The sequence below is a fragment of the Oncorhynchus masou genome, chromosome 29, assembly GCF_036934945.1.
Source record: "Oncorhynchus masou masou isolate Uvic2021 chromosome 29, UVic_Omas_1.1, whole genome shotgun sequence".
Taxonomy (NCBI): domain Eukaryota; kingdom Metazoa; phylum Chordata; class Actinopteri; order Salmoniformes; family Salmonidae; genus Oncorhynchus; species Oncorhynchus masou.
The window spans coordinates 68,972,400-68,995,225 of NC_088240.1; the positions used below are offsets into that span (position 1 = coordinate 68,972,400).

General features: G+C 45.1%; 1 protein-coding gene across 17 annotated transcripts in view; it reads left to right on the forward strand.

Annotated features, from left to right (window-relative positions):
- Nucleotides 1-22,826, forward strand: part of LOC135520396 (E3 ubiquitin-protein ligase UBR5-like) — a 44,521-nt gene that overhangs the window by 10,676 nt on the left and 11,019 nt on the right. For 10 of the 17 annotated variants that reach the window (XM_064945926.1, XM_064945929.1, XM_064945937.1 and 7 more), the window contains 32 exons: nt 38-154; nt 407-672; nt 926-1,043; nt 1,230-1,414; nt 1,648-1,757; nt 2,152-2,264; nt 2,574-2,735; nt 2,945-3,056; nt 3,196-3,350; nt 3,488-3,685; nt 5,409-5,619; nt 5,906-6,032; nt 6,326-6,573; nt 6,860-6,980; nt 7,249-7,346; nt 7,600-7,757; nt 7,875-7,966; nt 8,103-8,249; nt 8,402-8,520; nt 8,676-8,802; nt 9,101-9,230; nt 9,555-9,715; nt 9,999-10,238; nt 10,437-10,560; nt 10,752-10,872; nt 11,004-11,135; nt 12,354-12,611; nt 12,853-13,124; nt 13,360-13,577; nt 13,701-13,934; nt 14,149-14,222; nt 22,526-22,698. In XM_064945926.1, coding sequence (XP_064801998.1) covers nt 38-154; nt 407-672; nt 926-1,043; nt 1,230-1,414; nt 1,648-1,757; nt 2,152-2,264; nt 2,574-2,735; nt 2,945-3,056; nt 3,196-3,350; nt 3,488-3,685; nt 5,409-5,619; nt 5,906-6,032; nt 6,326-6,573; nt 6,860-6,980; nt 7,249-7,346; nt 7,600-7,757; nt 7,875-7,966; nt 8,103-8,249; nt 8,402-8,520; nt 8,676-8,802; nt 9,101-9,230; nt 9,555-9,715; nt 9,999-10,238; nt 10,437-10,560; nt 10,752-10,872; nt 11,004-11,135; nt 12,354-12,611; nt 12,853-13,124; nt 13,360-13,577; nt 13,701-13,934; nt 14,149-14,222; nt 22,526-22,698 — 5,121 coding nt within the window. The remainder of the gene's footprint in view (nt 1-37; nt 155-406; nt 673-925; nt 1,044-1,229; nt 1,415-1,647; nt 1,758-2,151; nt 2,265-2,573; nt 2,736-2,944; nt 3,057-3,195; nt 3,351-3,487; nt 3,686-5,408; nt 5,620-5,905; nt 6,033-6,325; nt 6,574-6,859; nt 6,981-7,248; nt 7,347-7,599; nt 7,758-7,874; nt 7,967-8,102; nt 8,250-8,401; nt 8,521-8,675; nt 8,803-9,100; nt 9,231-9,554; nt 9,716-9,998; nt 10,239-10,436; nt 10,561-10,751; nt 10,873-11,003; nt 11,136-12,353; nt 12,612-12,852; nt 13,125-13,359; nt 13,578-13,700; nt 13,935-14,148; nt 14,223-22,525; nt 22,699-22,826) is intronic. The other 7 variants (XM_064945931.1, XM_064945934.1, XM_064945943.1 and 4 more) reach the window with 4 other exon arrangements.

Sequence of the window (22,826 nt, forward strand, 5' to 3'; positions counted from 1 at the left end):
TTTTCAAAGTAATATTTCTGTTGGCGTTTTGGTCCAGGATGGTGTGAAGTTTGTGAGCATCGGGTCCTTGTTCTCTGAGCTGGTGGCAGTGAGCTCTAAGGGTGAACTCTACCAGTGGAAGTGGAGTGAACCAGAACCATACAGAAACACACAGGTAAACAGCAGTACTGTACAACAAGCCAACAGGACTGATTGCATGAACAATGTGAAGGATTCAGCAGCAGACTTTATCAAATAAAATTCAAATGATATATCAGAGACCAGTGCTGTACACTAAGAACACTAACACTCCTCCTGAGGACTACTTTGCAAATAGGTGTTTTCATTCAAATACACATTTTATTAGCAAACCCACCCCATTAAAAAAAAAAAAGATATCTAAAAAATGGACTCCTCCTCCAATCAGAACCCTTCTATCCGCCACCCCCGAGTGTCCTTCTTGGGCCTGACCAATGAGAAGATCACCCTGCTGTCTGCTAACAGCATCAGAGCCACCGTGGCCACGGAGACCAACAAGGTGGCGACCTGGATGGATGACACCCTGAGCAGCGTGGCATCCAAGCTGGAACACAGTGCCCAGGCCTACCCTGAGCTGCAGGGGGAGCGCATTGTGTCTCTGCACTGCTGTGCCCTCTACACCTGCGCCCAGCTGGAGAACAGCCTGTACTGGTGGTGAGTTAAAGTAGTTCATCTTCACTGCCGAGAGAGATTGGCTGGGTTTGCACTGGGATTGTGCCAAGCAAGCTCAATCAAGTGCAGCTAAAGTATTTGAAAAATAACAATTACTAGTTGGACTCAGGCAGTGGCTGGCCAGAGGCCCTCGCTCTACTCAAATGTCCAGTGAAAATGTAGAACTCGGTTTTTGAGATGTCTATGCGTACAAGAAGGTTAATCTGGTGGTTTATGTTTTGAAATGTTTCCTCAGGGGTGTTGTACCTTTTAGTCAACGGAAAAAGATGCTTGAAAAGGCTAGAGCCAAGAACAAGAAGCCAAAGTCCAGTGCCGGCATCTCCTCAATACCCAACATCACCGTGGGAACGCAGGTGACAAAACATAACGTTAAAATATAAAACCAAGACTATGGGAGCATTAGAACCCTGTGTATAAATGTTCCTTTTTCCTGAAACATTTTTGTTCTCTGCACCTGTGAATCCGGTTGGATGTCTGTTGCGTACACTCGTACACTGCTTTTGAACGAATGTGAACAGGTGTTTGTGTCCTCTCTCCAGGTGTGCCTGAGGAATAACCCCCTCTATCACGCCGGTGCTGTTGCCTTTTCTGTCAACGCTGGGATCCCCAAGGTGGGACTGCTCCTCGAGTCTGTCTGGAACATGAACGACAGCTGCAGGTTCCAGCTGCGATCACCAGAGAGCCTCAAGAACATGGACAAGACCACCAAGACACAGGAGATCAAGTGAGTTAACTTCCATTTCAGAGCGCAGCTGATCTCAATTTGCTCCCTGCCCTTTTCCCTTGGCCCTAACCCTTCTTTTTTTGCAGATGTGCAGATATCAAAGGGTTAGGCCCACGGGAAGGGGTAGGGAGTGAATTGAGACCAGCTTGTTCCCTTCTAAGCCACTCCAAATCTAAATCAAAGACACTCGTCTCCAACACTCATGAACTCAGTCCTACCCATTCTCGCCTTAGAACGGAGAGCAAGCCGGAGTTGGTAAAGACTGAGATGGGGCCCCCTCCTTCCCCGGCCTCCACCTGCAGTGACACCTCCTCCATCGCTAGCAGTGCCTCGCTGCCCTACAGTACGTCACATTACTAGCTACTATACTAACCACCTCTCTCGCTCTAATATTGCCATGACTCATTTGCATTTGAAACAGATGGTGTGGCAATTGCAGGTCTCAATTATTCTTTTTTTGCTTGCATTTTGAGTTTCTCTAGTTGTTGTATCTGATAATGACATCTGCTGTATCTGCTTACAAGACCTGGGTTAAATACTTCCGTCAAATGCTTGTGCTGCAATTGATTTAGCTTGCATGGTACAATGGAACCCAGATAGAATAGTCCTAAAAGTGCAAACCTCGCCCACCTTGCACAGTGGACAAGCTAAATCAAGCACACCTCGAGTATTTTACATGTTTGTTAACCCTGGTCTGCTGTTGTATGAATATCCTAGCGTGTTCTCTGCCCTTACAGAACGAAGACGCTCGACCCCGGCTCCCAAAGAGGAGGAGAAGGTGAACGAGGAGCAGTGGCCTCTTCGGGAAGTGGTGTTTGTGGAGGATGTTAAAAATGTCCCTGTGGGAAAGGTGGGTGTGGCTACAGGAAGGGACCAGATCCTAATGCTCTCTGGCAGACTAGGTGATAGACACCATTGTTTTGTTTTTATTAACACTGTAAATTTAGATTTATCACATATTTGATAGTTATTTCTAAAAACCTTGTATTTTTCAGATTTTTTTTTCTTTTCTGTTTTCATTTACATGTAAAGAAATGCCTAAGAGCAGAACTCAAAGCCGTAGTAAAATGTTTTGTATCCTGTGGATTGTCTGTTCGTTGTGTTATTGTGGTGTCTTCATGACGGCGCTATTTGCAACAGCTCCGTCTTTTAACTTCAGGTGCTGAAAGTGGATGGTGCGTATGTAGCTGTGAAGTTTCCAGGGACGTCAAGCAGCGTGAGCACACAGCCGAGTCAGACTAGTGCTCCAGCTCCCATCACTGACTCTGACCCCTCCTCACTGCTGCAGGACTGTAGGCTGCTCAGAATAGATGAGTTACAGGTACAGCTATTAGACGCTCACTTACACTCACATACTTCATAACAGTATAGTGTAGTTATTACTCCCAAACAAATGGGTTTTCAGTGATGGTTTAATGTTTGCAATTATTTCATCAATCTAAGCGCAATTTTACAATAAAAGTATGTCATTGTAGTATTTCATCTGTTGTATAAATGTTTGTCTAAAAGCTGGTGCCTTTTAATCAACAGGTGGTAAAAACTGGTGGAACTCCTAAAGTTCCAGATTGCTTCCAGCGTACACCTAAAAAACTCTGCATCCCAGAGAAGGCTGAGATTCTGGCTGTGAATGTTGACTCCAAAGGTAAGACATCTAGAAAACAATACAATGAAGTAATTTATGTTGGTGTTGAATGCCGATAATGTAGTATTGAGTGTTTTAAGTGTGGATATGAATGAATTCTGTGTGTATTTCTGACTTGCTGTGTTGTCTGCCCCTTAAGGAGTCCACGCAGTGCTGAAGACTGGTAACTGGGTGAGGTACTGTATCTTTGACCTGGCCACAGGCAAAGCAGAGCAGGAGAATAACTTCCCCACCAGTAACCTGGCCTTCCTGGGGCAGAGTGAACGCAATGTAGCGATCTTCACCGCAGGACAGGTCAGCACCACTCCGCTACTCAATACAACCTTTTCTAATATAGCCATGCTTCATGTATTGCGAAAAGGTTGTGTAGGCAATTGTATATCCAACAAATTTCCTATTTTCTAAGCACATTTTGACCATTTTATTTCCAGGACTCCCCAGTCATCCTTCGGGATGGAAATGGCACAATTTACCCAATGGCCAAAGACTGTATGGGCGGGATCCGAGACCCTGAGTGGCTGGACCTGCCGCCCATCGCCAGCCTGGGCATGGGGGTGCACTCCCTGGCCAACCTCCCCACCAACTCAACCATCAAGAAGAAAGCTGCTATTATCATATTGGCTGTGGAGGTTAGCAAAATGTGATATTATTTATAGCGCAAAGGGGATTATTTAGTGTATGGTCAATTTGTTACTGGGAGGATCGTCATTTTTGCAGGTTTCCCTAGATTGAGCTTAGTTACATCTGGACCAAAAAAACATGCTCAATATAAACTCAGCAAAAAAGAAGCGTCCTCTCACTGTCAATTGCGTTTATTTTCAGCAAACTTAACATGTAAATATATTTATAAACATAACAAGATTCAACAACTGACAAGTTCCGCAGACGTAACTAACAGAAATAGAACAATGTGTCCCTGAACAAAGGGTGGGGTCAAAATCAAAAGTAACAGTCAGTATCTGGTGTGGCCACCAGCTGCATTAAGTACTGCAGTACATCTCCTCCTCATGGACTGCACCAGATTTGCCAGTTCCTGCTGTGAGATGATACCCAACTCTTCCACCAAGGCACCTGCAAGTTTCCAGACATTTCTGGGGGGGAATGGCCCTGGCCCTAGCCCTCACCCTCCGATCCAACAGGTCCCAGAAGTGCTCAATGGGATTGAGATCCGGGCTCTTCGCTGGCCATGGCAGAACACTGACATTCCTGCCTTGCAGGAAATCATGCACAGAACGAGCAGTATGACAGGTGGAGTTGTCATGCTAGAGGGTCATGTCAGGATGAGCCTGCAGGAAGAGTACAACATGAGGGAGGAGGATGTCTTCCTTTGTAATGCACAGCGTTGAGATTGCCTGCAATGACAACAAGCTCAGTCCGATGATGCTGTGACACACTGCCCCAGACCATGACAGACCCTCCACCTCCAAATCAATCCCGCTCCAGTGTACAGGCCTCGGTGTAATGCTCATTCTTTCGTCGATAAATGCGAAACAAAGAGCACTTTTTGCCAGTCCTGTCTGGTTCAGTGATGGTGGGTTTGTGTCCATAGGCGACGATGTTGCTGGTGATGTCTGGTGAGGACCTGCCTTACAACAGGCCTACAAGCCCGCAGTCCAGCCTCTCAGCCTATTGCGGACAGTTTGAGCACTGATGGAGGGATAGTGCGTTCCTGGTGTAACTCGGGCAGTTGTTGTTGCCATCCTGTGCAGGTGTTACACGTGATCTGCCACTGCGAGAACGATCAGCTCTCTGTCCTGTTTCCCTGTAGCGCTGTCTTAGGTGCCTCACAGTACGGACATTGCATTTTGTTGCCCTGGCCACATCTGCAGTCCTCAAGCCTTCTTGCAGCATGCCTAAAGCATGTTCATGCAGATGAGCAGGGACCCTGTCCATCTTTCTTTCGTGTTTTTCAGAGTCCGTAGAAAGTCCTCTTTAGTGTGCTAAGTTTTCATAACCGTGACCTAAATTGCCGACAGTCTGTAAGCTGTTAGTGTCTTCACGACCATTTCACAGGTGCATGTTCATGAATTGTTTATGGATCATTGAACAAACTTGGGAAACAGTGTTTACGATGAACACTTTACTATGAAGATCTGAAGTTATTTGGATTTTTACGAATTATCTTTGAAAGACAGGGTCCTGAAAAAGGGCGTTTCTTTTTTTCCTGAGTTTAGGCTCTACATTGGATGTGCTTTTTAGCCAAGGAAAAGTATGTTTTTAACCTTAAACCTTCCCTTATTGTATTCTGTTGATAAATGCTTTTGTATTTTGCATTTTTTTTATTCCCGCTGTAAAGTATATTGAGATGCTGATGCACTTTAAATAACTTTGTTCAACTTCAACTGTTTCCAGAAGCAGACGTTGATGCAGCACGTGCTGCGTTGTGACTTTGAGGCCTGTCGTCAGTACCTGGTCAACCTGGAGCAGGCTGTTCTCCTGGAGCAGAGTCCCCACGTTCTCCACTCCTTCCTGGGCCACCGCTGCGACGGCAACCGCAACATCCTCCACGCCTGTGTCTCAGTCTGCTTCCCCGTCAGCAACAAGGAGACCAAGGAGGAGGAAGGTAAACCACGGCTGGAGTACTGGGTGGTGTATACAGCGAGATGAAACATTGCAGATGGAATTCAACAAATGGAGTTAACTGGATTCCCTGTTCTACCTCAATATATTCCGATCTGAAGTTTCTGTGAGGTTACACCAGCGTCAAGACTCCTGAAGTCTCCAAAGGCACAGTGTCAGTTTTGAGCCATCCTCTGAGTTATCTTTCTCATCTCCCATTTGACTTCCATTATTTCTTCATCTCACTGTGTGTGTATATGTGTGGTAACTGTTGGGCTGGTGTTTTCCAGAAGCTGAACGGTCTGAGAGGAATACGTTTGCAGAGAGACTGTCAGCAGTGGAGGCCATTGCCAATGCAATCTCTGTGGTGTCTAGCAACAGCTCTGGGAACAGGACGGGCTCTTCTAGCAGTAGAGGGTAGCTAACTTATAGAAGTTTTTAAGTTGACCATTTTCTTTCAGGCAACATGTTCATTATGAAAAACACTGAAGAACTGGATTATACTAACTGATTGTTCCATAATGCACAATAAGTTAAATAATTTTACTGACCCTATTGGCTTTTTTTCCATTCTTAGAAACCCTATCAGGATGCCATTTAAGACACTTGAGACCAAGAACACTATCTTGGTTCCCATTTATGTCTACATGTCAATCCTATTGTCTTTCCACCACTCATGTAACCTGTTAAGTGTGTTCTGTCTGACTCAGGCTGCGTCTGAGGGAGATGATGAGGCGCTCTCTGAGAGCAGCGGGGCTTGGTCGTCACGAGTCCGGCCCCTCCTCCAGCGACCACCAGGACCCCGTGTCCCCACCCATCGCCCCTCCCAGCTGGGTGCCTGACCCCCCTCCCATGGACCCAGACGGTGACATAGACTTCATCCTGGCCCCTGCAGTGGGATCTCTCACCACAGCCTCAACAGGGACCAGCCAGGGCCCCAGCACATCCACTATACCAGGTTAGATACCTATCTAGATACAACCACACCTAGCTAGCTACTCCACCACTGTACCAGGCCAAATACCTAGCCTGTGTGGTACTAAATGTCACCTAATTCCCTGGTTAGAACACTACTTATGGCCAAGCCTGTATATAAGGAATGGGGTTCCATTTGGAACTAACAAATGGCTAGCTACTTCCTCACTATACCACCATACATGCTCAGATGTGGAGTTAGTTGGGGTTACCCTATTGTTCTCCAACTCTCCCCAATGTCTCTGACCTGTTCCATCCTCCTGCCACAGGCCCCTCTGAGTCTTCGGTGGTGGAGTCTAAAGACCGCAAGGCCAACGCCCACCTCATCCTCAAACTGATGTGTGACAGCATGGTTCTCAGGCCACACCTCCGCGAGCTGCTCTCTGCCAAGTAAGACTCATTTGTTTTTTTCACCTTTCTTTAAAAAACTGCAGGAATGTTCCATTTTTTTTTTTTTTTCTTTGTGATAGAGGCAGGTGTGATTGAGGGGGAGATTGAGAGTTGGGAAGGCCAATGGGTCTGGGCAAGCTTTTTCATTTTATAACACAGTAATGCCTTGTTTCATTAAAATACTGAACTATTGCTGTCATTATTATTGATGTTTGTCCCCCCCTGCTTTCTGTTGCTGTTCTAAAGAGTGTGTGTGTGTATTTGACAGGGATGCCCGTGGAATGACCCCGTTCATGCTGGCAGTAAGCGGGAGAGCTTACCCAGCTGCCATTACTGTTCTGGAGGCTGCGCAGAAAATGGCCAAGGGTACATCACTCACTGCACTGTTTATTTGTCTTTGGTTGAGAAAGAGGAGACTTTGGCAGTGTTACTAATGGATATGAATGCCTACATGTTGATGTAAAGACATAAGTCATTAATTTATACATGAAGAAGTGATTGTACATGTACTGTTTAATAAGGAGAGTATCATTTTTTTGATGGGGAGATGAGTACTTAAACTAAATAACCTAATAAAAATCTATTTTTTTAATGTTCTGTTGCAAATCCTGTTGTGTAGTGGGAGACCCCGGCATGACTGAGAAGGTGGATGCAGACTCTGTGTTCATGGAGATGATTTGTCCCTCGGGGACCAACCCTGACGACTCTCCTCTCTACGTCCTCTGCTGCAACGACACGTGCAGCTTCACCTGGACAGGCGCTGAACACATCAACCAGGTGGGTGGGTCACTTGGGAGGACAATGCAACATGCACAACATGAGTCACCTGTTCACACTGATTTGCCTTTTCACAGATGGGAATCTTTGCTGACCATTTTCTCTCTGTCCATCTAGGATATCTTTGAGTGTCGGACCTGCGGCCTGTTGGAGTCTCTCTGCTGCTGCACTGAGTGCGCCAGGGTGTGTCACAAAGGACACGACTGCAAGTATGTACTTCACTCTTCATCCTGGTGTTAGTGGATTTTATTACTTACATCCCGGTTTTATACTGTTGTAATGCATCACTGCATCTGATACAGGGGATTTGCACCAGGCCTTTAATGTTAATGTCTTTCTCCCCAGACTCAAGAGGACCTCTCCCACTGCGTACTGTGACTGCTGGGAGAAGTGTAAGTGTAAGACGCTGATCGCTGGACAGAAAGCTGCTCGCCTGGACCTGCTGTACAGACTGCTCACCACCACTAACCTGGTCACCAGTCCAAACAGCCGGTAAACACACACACACTTACTGACTGTAGGCTGTATTTTGTGTTCAGTGTTAATGTATTGCTTTTAAATCCAATGTTGGTTGTCTTCATTCAATCTGTAAGGTGTTTTTTCAGGGGCTTTAGTAATGTGTTTTTCCTCTGGCTGGCCAACAGGGGGGAGCATATCCTTCTGTTCCTGGTGCAGACTGTTGCTAGGCAGAGTGTGGAGCACTGCCAGTACCGGCCCCCTCGCATCAGAGAGGACAGGAACCGCAAGGCTGCCAATGCTGAAGGTGGGTGGAGGTTTACTACTGTTATCAGGCCTGGTTTCACTTCAAGGAACACTGAAAATCTAGCATGATGGCTCAATGTTTATTTTCAGTCACATCAATTCTCTGTGCTAAGAGACAATTCTAATAGTTTTTTTGTTGTCCTCCCTGTGTGTCAGACTCTGACATGCCGGACCATGACCTGGAACCTCCACGCTTCGCCCAGCTGGCCCTGGAGAGGGTGCTGCAGGACTGGAATGCTCTCAAGTCCATGATAATGTTTGGATCCCAGGAGAATAAAGACCCGTGAGTTCTCTAGCCCTGCCTGCCTTCACCAGCTCAGTGTCACTTCTCAAACCTCTTTGTCCATTCCTCCAACCTCTTTTATCCCGCAATCCCTCCTACCTCTTTGTCCATCCCTCCCGCCCCTCCAACCTTTGTCCATCCCTCCAATTTATACTTCAGCTGTCTAAAATAGTTACGGAAGCAAGCACGCACATTTTCTTCCTGAAATGTACCTCATCGGATGAGCAGCTGTTTTACCAGTTACGAGTCCTCTTAGTAGTGTCACCTTTAACTCTGGCGTCCTGGTTGTGTGTTCCAGGCTGAGTGCCAGCAGCCGTATCGCCCATCTTCTTCCAGAGGAGCAGGTATACCTGAACCAGCAGAGTGGCACCATCCGCCTGGACTGCTTCACACACTGCCTCATCGTCAAGTGTGCCCCTGACATTACAGTAAGTCGGGTCAGTCTACCCCCCCCCTCCCTTAAATTACTCAGAGCTTCAGGAGTCACCTACAGGACGCACCACCCATCTTCTGTTGCAAGTCCTCTCTCTGGGTCGGATTCTCACACAGATTAAGCCTAGCCCTGGACTCCTCCTATTTCATTGGAGAATTTAATTTGGGTCAGAGTAACTTGCCCAGAGGGTACACTATCTCCTATCTATGTGGCAAGTGCGACATTATCCCTCTAGGTGTAACTATGTGGAGTCAACCTTGAAGGTGGTCTGGTCTGTGTGTTTGCTAACCGTCTCTGAATCTTCTGTTGTCTCCTGTAGTTTATTGACACCCTACTGGGGACCTTGGTGAAGGAGCTGCAGAACAAGTACACCCCTGGCCGGAGAGAGGAGGCCATCGTCGTCACCAGGAGGTTCCTGCGCTCTGTGGCCAGGGTGTTTGTTATCCTCAGCGTCGAGATGGCTTCATCCAAAAAGAAAAAGTATGAGTACCAAATCCAGATTGATCTGCATTTTCCTGTTGTACAGGGCTGGGGAGTGGGGAGCAGTACAAGACAAATCAAATATGTTTAAATCCACTAAATGGCTTGTCCAGTCCTTAAAAATCACCTAAACTAAAGGACTGGACTAGCCCTTTAGTGGATTTAAACAGATTTTATTTGTCTTGTACTGCTCCCCACTCCTAGGTGAATATAAACATAGCAGCAAGGACTGATTTGATACTTCCAGTTGACATCTAATCAACTTTCTCGTTGTTTCTTCCAGTAACTTCATCCCCCAGCCCATTGGGAAGTGCAGGCGTGTGTTCCAGGCCCTGCTGCCCTATGCGGTGGAGGAGCTGTGCAACGTGGCGGAGTCCCTCATCGTGCCTGTGAGGATGGGCATCGCCCGGCCCACCGCCCCCTTCACCCTGGCCAGCACCAGCATCGACGCCGTGCAGGGCAGCGAGGAACTCTTCTCTGTGGAACCCTTGCCACCGAGACCCTCCCCAGACCAGTCCAGCAAGTGAGTGGTTTTACTCGGCATTCGCACAGACAGACATGCAGACTGTGTTCCCCAGCTCTGTTGATTTGGAGGTCTTTGTGACCTTCCTCTGGGAAAATATAATCTAGGGAAGTATAAATGTATATGTATAAATTGGTTTAAAGTGGCTTGGATTTAAACATTGGCGTTAACTCAAATGGTCTTGTTTGTCTGTATCAGTTCTAGTCAGACTGCATCGTCCTACATCATCAGGAACCCCCAGCCTCGCCGCAGCAGCCAGTCCCAGCCGGTCAGAGGGAGAGATGAGGAGCAGGATGACATTGTGTCTGCAGATGTTGAAGAGGTGAAGAGTCTCACTAGAAAAGGAACATCAATGGGGGGGGGGGGGCAAAGATCAAAGTGTTGGGTGTAATCAGGGTTGCTGTCAGTTTAAGAATTTCAGTTTACTTCTGACATTGATTGAATTGAACCCAACACTTGATGACATTTGCTTTCTCGGTACTGATTCCCAACTGTCTACCTCTGTTGTGGCAGGTGGAGGTTGTCGAGGGCGTTGCCGGGGAGGAGGATCACCATGAAGACCCGGAGGAACATGGAGAACAGGGAGAGGAGAACACTGAGGCAGAGGGACAGCATGATGAACATGATGAGGATGGTGAGAACCTAGACTGGACTGACTCAATCTTTTTTTTTTCTACCACTAATGTGGTAGAATTTGACAACCTTTCTACTAATTATTGACAGTGATGATGATGGTTGAAGAGGGTTATGTCCTTTCCTCTCCAGGAAGTGACATGGAGTTGGATCTGCTGGCTGCCGCAGAGACTGAGAGCGACAGTGAGAGTAACCATAGCAACCAGGACAATGCCAGCGGGCGGAGGAGTGTTGTCACCGCAGCAACTGCTGGCTCCGAAGCAGGTATTATAATTCCCACCATTATCTTTTGTATTCACATTTTAGTTTAAGTCCTTGTTATTTTAATTAAATTTAAATACCTGGTTTATTTTCTTCTGTGATGTGGCCACTGGCCAGCCAGCCATCTAAATGACCTCATTTAACGATCCTACCGGAGTTCTTGAAACTGCTAAATGGAAATCGCTTTCTGCCTCACCGCCCTCTTTAATATTCAGTTGCTGTTCAGGCGGACTAACTATTTTTCTGTCTCATTATCACCAGTCTTGACTGGCCGTCACACCAGCTAGTAAAAGGGAAGAGGCCCTATTTATTTATTATTATTTTTTTTTTAGGTCACATTGTTCTTACCACTATTGACAACATGGCTTAAGACTGCAGGCCAACTAGTCTACTACTAGGGTTCATTAGTCAATGTATTTCATTTGCAGGATGTAGAATATTTTCAAAATACTGGTATGGGCTCCTTTTTACTACAATGCATAATATGTCAGGGCTAAAGTGACATTTGAGGTGCACACATTTTATCCTAAGGAGTTCACCCAGTATTGCCCTCCATCTCACATATCACCATGGTTCTCATCAACTAATAATATCTTACTCCCAAGTCTAACTGTCTTATTGGTGTTTCTGCCTGAATAACAATCTATTCACTTTAGACTTGCTAGCTGGTGTGGGGTTCCTCCCTTGTGTCCATCTACATTTTGCCTTTGATTCTTTGTTTGTGGTTGTAATTGCTTTTGATATGGAAAAGTCTGGAAATATTTATAATTATGGTGTATTTTCCCGTCAGACACTACTAAGATCACTCAATAAGACCAACAAAAGAAATAAAAACCTATGATGGGCCCAGTTTTTCAGTGATCGATCTGGATTTTGCCCATCAGATAGGATTAAATGCATAGCTGGAAACAATGAATAGAACAGGAGTCCCAATTAAAGCCAATAATGATGTTATATTTTTATGCATTTATTCCTGTGCAATAGGCAAAATAACTTTCTAAAAACTGCACCCTGGTGAAACTGTGGTACTTCAGCCTAATTTGAACAACAAGAAGCAGTGTTTAAGCTGAGTTGAGCTGCTCAATATAACATGGCAGTGGTGTGGAACACTAACCTGCACTCCTGCTACCTGGCAAGGTGAGCAGCCACTCGCACTCATCTCTCCTCTGTTTCCCCATCTCTCCCTAATCCCCCTTCGTCTTCCCATCCCTCTCCACCAAGGTGCCAGCAGTGTCCCTGCCTTCTTTTCAGAGGACGACTCCCAGTCCAACGACTCAAGCGACTCGGACAGCAGCAGCAGCCAGAGCGATGACGTGGACCAGGAGACCTTTCTATTGGATGAGCCCTTGGAGAGGACCACCACTGCCTCGCACGTCAACAGTGCTGCCCAGGCGCCACGCTCCATGCAGTGGGCTGTACGCAACACCCCCAGCCAGAGAGCCACGGGCAGCGCCCCCTCCAGCTCCTCCACCCCCGCTGGTCAGCACCAAAACTACTACACACACAGTCTAGGCTGTACGCACCAGCACTCTCATATTGACACATCTGAGATGGACTGCATTTAGGACAGTCTTGTATTGATTTTTTTAATGTCTTCTGTCTGTCATTCTATCGCAAGAGAATATTGGACTGAGTCAGTGGGACATTTTTGGTGTTATGTTTTGCTGGGGACTATGTTGGTGAGGTCTGTCTGTGCTGACGCTCATGTCTCTGTGCCCAGCAGCGAGCTCCACCGGTCTGATCTACATCGACCCGTCCAACCTGCGGCGCAGCAGTGCCATCAGCACCAGTGCGGCCGCTGCGGCTGCAGCTCTGGAGGCCTCCAACTCGTCCAGCTACCTGACGTCAGCCTCCAGCTTAGCCCGGGCCTACAGCATCGTCATCAGACAGATCTCTGACCTGATGAGCCTCATCCCTAAGTACAACCATCTGGTCTACTCCCAGTACCCTGCTGCAGTCAAACTCACCTACCAGGACGCTGTCAACCTGCAGGTGACACAGACCCACACACAGATCACATTGCATTATGTTACCTACCAATGGTCACATGTTAGTGTCAACAAAGTGGTTCTGGATGTATTTTATAGAGTAATTATTCTGTCCACACCTTTCTGAGTAAAGTGACTCTAACCGTTTTGTGGAGATGCAAATTTGATTGACTTTTACACTACACAAGTGTTGTTGACGTTCTGACTGAAACAAGCTTATCTGTTTGTTAAACCACCAGAACTTTGTTGAGGACAAGCTGATCCCTACGTGGAACTGGATGGTGTCCATCATGGACTCTACAGAGGCTCAGCTACGTTACGGCTCGGCCCTGTCCTCAGCAGGTGACCCCGGACACCCATCCCACCCCCTCCACGCCTCGCAGCACTCCGCCCGCAGGGAGCGCATGACCGCCCGCGAGGAAGCCAGCCTCCGCACCTTGGAGGGACGGAGGTCTGGGTAAAATAAGTGTAACCCAAAATAGTAGAATGTGTTATTGGCAATCAGCAGTGTTTCATAGGCCCACACTAGTTTGGATTATATTTCAAGTCGCTGATGTGTGTGTGTGTTCCTTCCTCCCAGGCGTGCGGCAACTCTGCTGACAGTGCGTCAGGGGATGATGTCAGCGCGGGGTGACTTCCTGAACTACGCCCTGTCTCTGATGCGTTCCCATAATGACGAGCACTCTGACGTTCTGCCTGTGCTGGATGTGTGTTCTCTCAAACACGTGGCCTACGTCTTCCAGGCCCTCATCTACTGGATCAAAGCCATGAACCAGCAGACAACTCTGGACACAACACAGATGGACCGCAAGAGGTACTGACTCCCCTGGAATGGATGGACATGTTTACACTGACTCTTTTCTCCATTCCTACATGGTTCCTCACCTCTGACCTTGGCTTCTTCTGCAATGCTTTTTGAGAAGGAAGCGAGGACGTGGGGAATCAAGGAAAGCCTACTGACTCCCCTTAGAAAATGACCAGCATGTCAAATATTCTGTGTGATTTAACTCTATTTGTTTACCCCACAGGAGCCGAGAGATTCTGGAACTGGGACTGGACAATGAAGATTCTGAACATGAGAATGATGAGGACACCAATCAAAGTAAGTTAATTGAATTATGAATGATATGCTTTGATATTTGTGTGTTCTGTTTGAAGTTTTCTCATACAGGTGTCTTAACCTATTATTTTTCACCTCAGTTTGATAGCCATTTTAAGAGTGAGTTACTAGTCCATTGACATGTGGAGCACTGTTAGGTTGTTTTCTGGTATTGGAAGGCAGACAAGCCAGAAGAAAGGCAGTTAGGCAGAAACGAGGCAAAAAGAAGAGGGCAGCTCCCAAAGGTACAGTTAAGTTCAGATTAGACAAACAGTTTTGCCCTTTTTGAGTCACTTAAATCTGACAAACGACACTTAAACTGTTTGCTCAATCAGCCAACTTTAGTCACTGTTAGTGAACAGTGCTGTGAAAAAGTATTTACCCCATTTATAATTTTCTCTACTTCTGCATATTTTTGATGCTGAATTGTCAGATCTTCAACCCCAAAAGAAGTAATTGCCCCCTTACACTGAATAACTGGTCGTGCCACCATTAGCTGTAATGACTCCAACCAAACGCTTCTTTAGTTGTTGATCAGTCTCTCACGTCACTGTGGAGGAATTTTGGCCCACTCTTCCATGCAGAACTGCTTTAACTCGGCGATCTTTGTGGGTTTTCAAGCATGAACTGCTATTTTCAAGTCCTGCCACCACAACTCAATTGGAATTAGGTCTGGACTTAGATTAGACCAGGTATTCCCAAACTGGTGTACAAGAAATGCCGTCAGGGGTACGCCAAATAAAAGTGATTTTACATTTTCAAACAGTGCATTTTAATTTACCAACGGGGCTAAACATCTGGGTGTGTTTTTTTTCTCTCCTGAGTAGCCTCGTTTCACAGCTAAAAATGGAATGAAACCATGTAGTGTTCAGCGAAATAACGACACAATGTCAAATACAGGTAGCCTCCAATCACATTAACTTAACTTGTCTAGCGGAACCCCGTTCTACTAGCAGCAACAGCCAGTGAAAGTGCAGGGCGCCAAATTGAAAATCACATCACATAATTAAAATTCCTCAAGTTTGCAATTATTTTACACCATTTTAAAGATAAAATTCTCGTTAATCCAACCAGTGTCTGATTTCAAAAAGGATTTACAACGAAAGCACCATGAACGATTATGTTAGGTCACCACCAAGCCACAGAAAAACACAGCCATTTGTCCAGCCAAAGAGAGGAGCCACAAAAAGCAGAAATAGAGAAAATTAATCACTAACCTTTGATCTTCATCAGATGACACTCATAGGACTTCATGTTACATAATAATGTATGTTTTGTTTGATAAAGTTCATATTTATATAAAAAAACTGAGTTTACATTGGCGCATTGTGCAGAGAGCCACATCAAATTACAGAAATACTCCTAATAAACATTGATAAAGATACAACTATTATACATGGAAGTTTAGATAAACTTCTCCTTAAGGCAACCGCTGTGTCAGATTTAAAACAAAAAAACAAAAATTACGGAGAAAGCAAACCATGCAATAATCTGAGTACAGTCTTTAGACAACAAAGCAGCCAAAAAGATACCCGCCATATTGGGTAGTCATCATTTCTCAGAAATAGCATTTTAAATATTCACTAACCTTTGATCTTCATCAGAATGCACTCCCAGGAATCCCAGTTCCACCATAAATGTTTGATTTGTTCGATAATGTCCATCAGTTATGTCCAAATATCTTCTTTTGTTAGGGCGTTTGGTAAACAAATCCAAAAGCGCGTTCAGGTTGCGCAGAACGTCGGACAAAAAGTTCAAAATGTTCCGTTACAGCCCGTCGAAACATGCCAAACTAAGTATGGAATCAATCTTTAGGATGTTTTTAACATAAAACTTCATTAATATTCCATCCGTTCCTTTGTCTGTACAAATGAAGTGGAACCTAGCTACCTTTCACGTGAGCACGCCAGACCGAGGCTGTGGCACTCTGCCAGACCACTTACTCAAAGAGCTCTTATGAGCCCCCACTTTTAGAGTAGAATCCTCAACTGTTTGTAAATATTGTTGACATCTAGTGGATGCCTTGGGAAGTGAAACACAACTCATATCCCACTATTTTCAATGGGGGTGAGTTGAAAAACTACAAACTTCAGATTTCCCATTTCCTGGTTGGATTTCTTCTCAGGTGTTTGCCTGCCATATGAGTTCTGTTATACTCAGACATTATTCAAACAGTTTTAGAAACTTCAGTGTTTTCTATCCAAATGTACTAATTATATGCATATTCTAGCTTTTACGGTTGGGTAGCAGGCAGCTTAATTTGGGCACGTTTTTCATCCAAGCTACCCAATACTGCCCTCTACCCCAAAGAAGTTAAGGGTCAGTAGGAGGTACCCTTTCCTCTAGTCTAAAATAAATAAAATATCCCAATGCCCGAGGGCACAGTGATTGTGGACATTTCCCTGTGTAGGGTGCTGTCTTTCGGGATGGGAAGTTAAACGGGTGTCCTGACTCTGTGGTCACTAAAGATCCCATGGCACTTATCGTAAGAGTAGGGGTGTCATGTGGCAACAGCACGTCACTAAAACGCGAAGTATGTTGTCGAGCGCTGAAACCTGAACTAAAGACCTCAGTTTAAAAGCCAACCTTTTTATATACTTTTATTTTATTTTTGAGCCTGCGGCTCTTTTGGGCTACACTTTTGTGAGCGCCGCTATAGCCCCTGGGATCCTGCCAGATTCCGTATAGGGGGAGAGACGCGAAGCCTCACTGGCTCGGCGGACTCAAATAGAGGCCGCCATTGAAAGTTTCCAGCGTTGCAGGAGCTGTGTTTACTTTGCTTTGTTCCGGGACAATGTGGACCGCGCTGACTTTCAATGTAGCAACCGCTTGCTTGCGGAGGACTACAGGAGCGAAGTAGCTACTCTCAGCAAACAAGTAGCAAACTTACATGAGCTACTGGAGAACCCACGGCCACCTACTTTTTCCTTCCTCCCCAGTAGCTGGACGCCGCTCTGGTCTGGTGGAAGTTTTGCCGCTGTGTTGGCTCTCCACAGCTGGTGTTATGCAGGGTTCCATCCCAGAAGGGGTCTCCCCCTTCCCTGGAGAACAGAGCTGATCTCAACCCAACCGACCAGCCATGGAGGTACATCACTCGGCGTGGAAGTCAAAGAAGGCGTCCTCTGGCAACAAGGGTCTCCATGGAGATGTTGAACCCGGAACTGACACGGACCAAAAACAGCTTTGCCGCCCTGGATCCAGAGGGTCCAGCACCTTGGTCCTTGGTGGCTTTTCAATCAAGATCGAATCCGGAGGTACCTGCGTCTTCGTCTCACTCTCCGGTGGCTTCTACCTCGGGTTCAGATCCTCGGAGCTCCCAGCCTCACCAGACCGTGAGGCTGCCTTAGAGACCGGCCCATTCAACATCACCAGCTGTCATCATAGGCAGCCCCATGGTGAGAAACATCTCGGTCTCCGAGGCAAAAACCCTGTGCTTCGCAGGAGCACGAGTACAGGACATAAGGCTGCTTCTGTCTGTTCTACCACAGATGCCCAGAGCTGACACTGTCGTAGTCCATGTGGGGTCAAACAACATCAGGAGGGCTAGCTCTGAACATTTTAAAAATGTATTTTAAAGAACTGATTTTAGCATTAAAAGACTCCCAAAACGGCCAATCATTTCAGGTCCAGTACCATCCTTGGGCCGCATGTGTGAAAGATTCAGCAGACTGCTGGCAATAAAAGACTACTTTAGCTCTGCTGGAGTCAATTTTATTGATAACTTTGACACCTTCTGGAAGCAGAAGATACTCTCAGGAATGACTGAGTCCATCCAAATCATCTTGGCTCCTGGACTCTGTCCACGCATTTCAAAGCTGCGTTAAAACAATGACTGATAAATGAACCAAGACCAGCTCAGTTAATCCCTACCATTGTGACAATGAGTCGTCATAATGCTGCATCAAGTGTATATGATCTTAATGACATTGGCAAACAATGTAAGTCATTTATGTACCCGTAATTGCCCCAAATACATCTGTTTATCCTACAGCTATTGTAAGCGGTCACCATGAGCCTGTAAACCAGAGTTACACTGTTAGCACTGAGGTGGTGTGCAAAAATAGGAAGACAACTTTATGCAGCTCACCCTGCACTCTCCACTCCAATGTAAATAACTTGAGTAAGTCTACCTCGACAAGCTTCCCAGTAAAGCATTAAAAACAATCAAGCAACACAGGAAAGTGCTAATAAAATAGCCCATATTAACAAACAAGGTCCATGAAGTCAATGACGTGCTTGTAACAGATTACATTCGATCTCTGAAACTCACTTAGATAATACTTTGATACAGCGGTAGCAATACATGGTTATAACATCTACCGAAAAGCCCACGGAGGCGATGTTGCGATCTATATTCAGAACCACATTCCTGTAAAGCTTAGATGATTTAATGTTAAATACTGTTGAAGTAATATGGCTACAGGTTCATCTGCCTCACCTAAAGCCCATTCTTGTGGGAAGCTTGTATAGATCACCAAGTGCTAACAGTCAGTATAAGTGCCTGCAACCTGGATCAGGTTGTCAGGAAACCTACCTGGGTAGTTACAAACAGTACAGGAAATAAATCATCGTATTGATCACATCTTTACTAACGCTGCAGATTTGTCCTTTAAAGTAGTATCCAAATCCATACAATGTAGTGATCACAATATAATAGCAATATCTATGAAAACCAAAGTTCCAAAGGCAGGGCCTAATATATTGTATGAGTTCATACAATAAGTTTTGTTGATGTAAAGAATATTTGCTGGTCTGTGGTGTGTAATGAGGAGCAATCAGGCGCTGCACTTGACACGTTTATGAAACTACTTATTCCAGTTACTAATAAGCACGCATCCATTAAGAGAATTACTGTAAAAACTGTTAAATCCTCTTGGATTGATGAGGAATTGAAAAATTGTATGGTTGAGAGGGATGAGGCAAAGGGTATGGCGATTAAGTCTGGCAGTCCAACTGATTGGCAAACGTGCTGCAAATTAAGAAAATGTGACTAAACTAAATACAAATTAAATTACACTATGAAACAAATAAAGAATGTTAGTAAAAAGCTTTGGGGCAACTTAAATTACATTTTGGGGAAAAAAAGCTAACTCTGCTCCTTCAGTCATTGAATCAGATGACTCCATCACAAAGTCCACTGATATTGCAAACTACTTTAATGACTTTTTCATTGGCAAGATAAGCAAACTTGGATGACATGCCAGCAACAAACGCTGACACTACACAAGTATATCGGACCAAATTATAAAAGACAACAGTTGTTATTTTGAATACCGTAAAGTCAGTGTGGAAGAGGTGAGAATTGTCTCTCAACAATAACAAGCCACCAGGGTCTGACAATCTGGATGGAAAATTACTGAGGATAATAGCAGACGATATTGCAACTCCTACTTGACATATCTTTTAAATTTAAGCCTACTAGAGAGTGTGTGCCCTCAGGCCTGGAGAGCAGCTAAAGTCATTCCGCTACCCAAGAATAGTACTGGCTCAAATAGCCAACGAATCAGCCTGTTACCAACCCTTAGTAAACTTCTGGAAAAAATGGTGTTTGACCAGATACAATGCTATTTCACAGTCAACAAATTGACAACAGAATTTCAGCATGCTTATAGGGAAGGACAGTCAATAAGCACAGCACTTAAATTACTGATTGGCTGAGAGAAATGGATCAAATGATTGTGGGGGCTGTCTTGTTAGACTACAGTGCAGCTTTTGACTTTATCGATCCTAGTCTGCTGTCAGGAAAACTTGTATAATGGCTTTACACCCCCTGCTATATTGTGGATAAAGAGTTACCTGTCAAACAGAACAGAGGGTGTTCTTTAATGGAAGCCTCTCAAATATAAACCAGTTAGAATCAGGAAATCCCCAGGGTAGCTGTTTAGGCCCTTTGAATAAAAACAATTTTTACTAACGACGTGCCACTGACTTTGAGTAAAGCCAGTGTGTCTATGTATCCAGATGACTCAACACTATACACGTCAGCTACTACAGCAACTGAAATGACTGCAACGCTCAAAAAAGAGCTGCAGTTTGAGTGGGTGACAAGGAATAAGTTGGCCATAAATATTTCTAAAACTAAAAGCATTGTATTTGGGGAAAAAAACACTCACTAAACCCTAATCCTCAACTAAATCTTGTAATGTGGATATTGAGCAAGTTGAGATGACTAAACTGCTTAGAGTAACCCTAGATTGTAAACTGTCATGGTCAAAACATATTGATGCAGTAGTAGCTAAGATGGAGAGAAGTCTGTCTATAATAAAGTGATGCTCTGCCTTAACAACACTATCAACAAGGCAGGTCCTACAGGCCCTAGTTGTGTCGCACCTTGACTACTGTTCAGTCGTGTGGTCAGGTGCCACAAAAAAGGACTTAGGAAAATTGGCTCAGAACAGGGCAGCATGGCTTTTCCTTGGATGTACACAGAGCTAATATTAATAATATGCATATCAATCTCTCCTGGCTGAAAGTGGAGGAGAGATTGACTTCATCACTACTTTTATTTATGAGCTGCCTGTCTAAACTACTGGCACACAGCTCGGACACCCATGCATACCCCACAAGACATGCCACAAGAGGGCCCTTCACAGTCCAAGTCAAGAACAGACTATGGGAGGCACACAGTACTATATAGAGCCATGGCTACATGGAACTCTATTCCACATCAAGTAACAGACGCAAGCAGTCAAATTAGATAAAAACACCTTGTGGAACAGCGGGGACTGTGAAGAAACACAAACATTGGCACAGACACATGCATATATATACACACGCACTATACATACACATGGATTTAGTACTGTAGATATGTTGTAGTGGTGGAGTAGGGGCCTGAGGACACACAGTGGGTTGTGAAATCTGAATGTATTTTATGTTTTTAAATTTGTTTAAACTGCCTTAATTTTGCTGGACCCCAAGGAAGAGTAGCTGCTGCTTTGGCACTATTCCCCAGGTCGTTGCTGTAAATGAGAATGTGTTCTCAGTCAACTTACCTGGTAAAATAAGGGTTCAATAAACATGCTTGACCATTGGTTAAAGTTCTTATTGTGGAATGCAGTGTTTGGTTTTCGGCAGGCATAATGGGACCCATGTCATCCAAAAAGTTGTTATACTTTTGACTCCTCTGTCAATGGAAATTTATTTCTTCAGGTGCTTTTTGGTAAACTTGATACAACTTTTTGGATGAGATGGGTCCCATTATGTCTGCCGAAAACCAAACACTGCATTCCACAGTAAGAAACCACAAGCACGGTGGTGGTAATGTGACGGTTTGGGGATGCTTTGCTGCCTCAGGACCTGAATGACTTGCCTTAATAGAGCAGAATTCACAGTTCCTTCTATCAGAATTCTACAGGAGAATGTCAGGCCATCCGTCTGTGAGTTGAAGCTGAAGCACATCCGGGTCATGCGGCAAGAAAATGATCCAATAATACACAATTCTACATGAAAATGGTTAAAGTGACAAATTTTAAGTTTTGGAATGGCCTAGTCAAAGTCTAGACCTAATCCTAATTGAGACGACGTTGTGGTAGGACTTGAACTGAGCAGTTCGTGAAGCCAGAAATGTTGCTGAGCTAAAGCAGTTCTACATGCAAGAATGGGCCAAAATTCCTCCACAGCGTTGAGCGACTCAACAACTACAGGAAGCATTTGGTTGCTGTCATTGCAGCTAAAGGTGGCACAACCAGTTATTGCGTGTAAGGGGCAATTACTTTTTCACACAGGGGAGTTGGGTGTTGCATCACTTTGTTAATTAAATAAATAAAATAAGTATACATTTTGGTTATTTGTAAACTCAGGCTCTCTTTATCTAATATTATGTTTTAGTTCAAGTTCTGATGATCCTAGAGTGTGCGGCTCTTTAATTTAAGTTTTCTACTCCACTAGCTAGCACCTCGCCTAAATAGGTGTGCGTTTTTTTTTCTTCTAGAAAGCTCTAACATTGTTGCAAAAATAGAGAAAATCAGAAAGTGGCATTACTTTAACATGTCACTGTAGGTCATGACTCTCCATACCTGTTCATGGAGAGCTACCCTCGTAGGTTTTCACTCCAACCCCAGTTTTAAGTAACCTGATTTCAGATTATCAACCAGCTAATTATTAGAATCAGGTGCGTGTGATTACAGTTGCCGTGAACCTACAGGACGGTAGCTCTCCAGGAACTGGGTTGAAGAGCCCTGATTGATGTAGGTGATAGTTCAAACAACTGCCTATGTACAGTTGTCGTTTGGCCAGTCTTTCCCAGTGGTCTTTTGCAGTGTGGAAAAATGCAGGGAAGTAGTGCTGACCTCTCTCCCTCTCAGGCTCCACTCTCCAGGATAAGGAGGATGACCCGGTCCCTGCTGAGACGGGGCAGAACCACCCGTTCTTCCGGCGCTCTGACTCCATGACCTTCCTGGGCTGTATCCCCCCCAACCCCTTCGAGGTCCCCCTGGCTGAGGCCATCCCCCTGGCAGACCAGCCTCACCTCCTGCAGGTTAGTGCATTTCTTTCATTTGCACTGACCAGTATAAGTCGTTATCAACAAAACGTTACAATACAGAGCGTTAGATTTGGCTGCTTGGGGGCAAGGAGACCCCCGGCTCTACTAAAACCATTGACAAG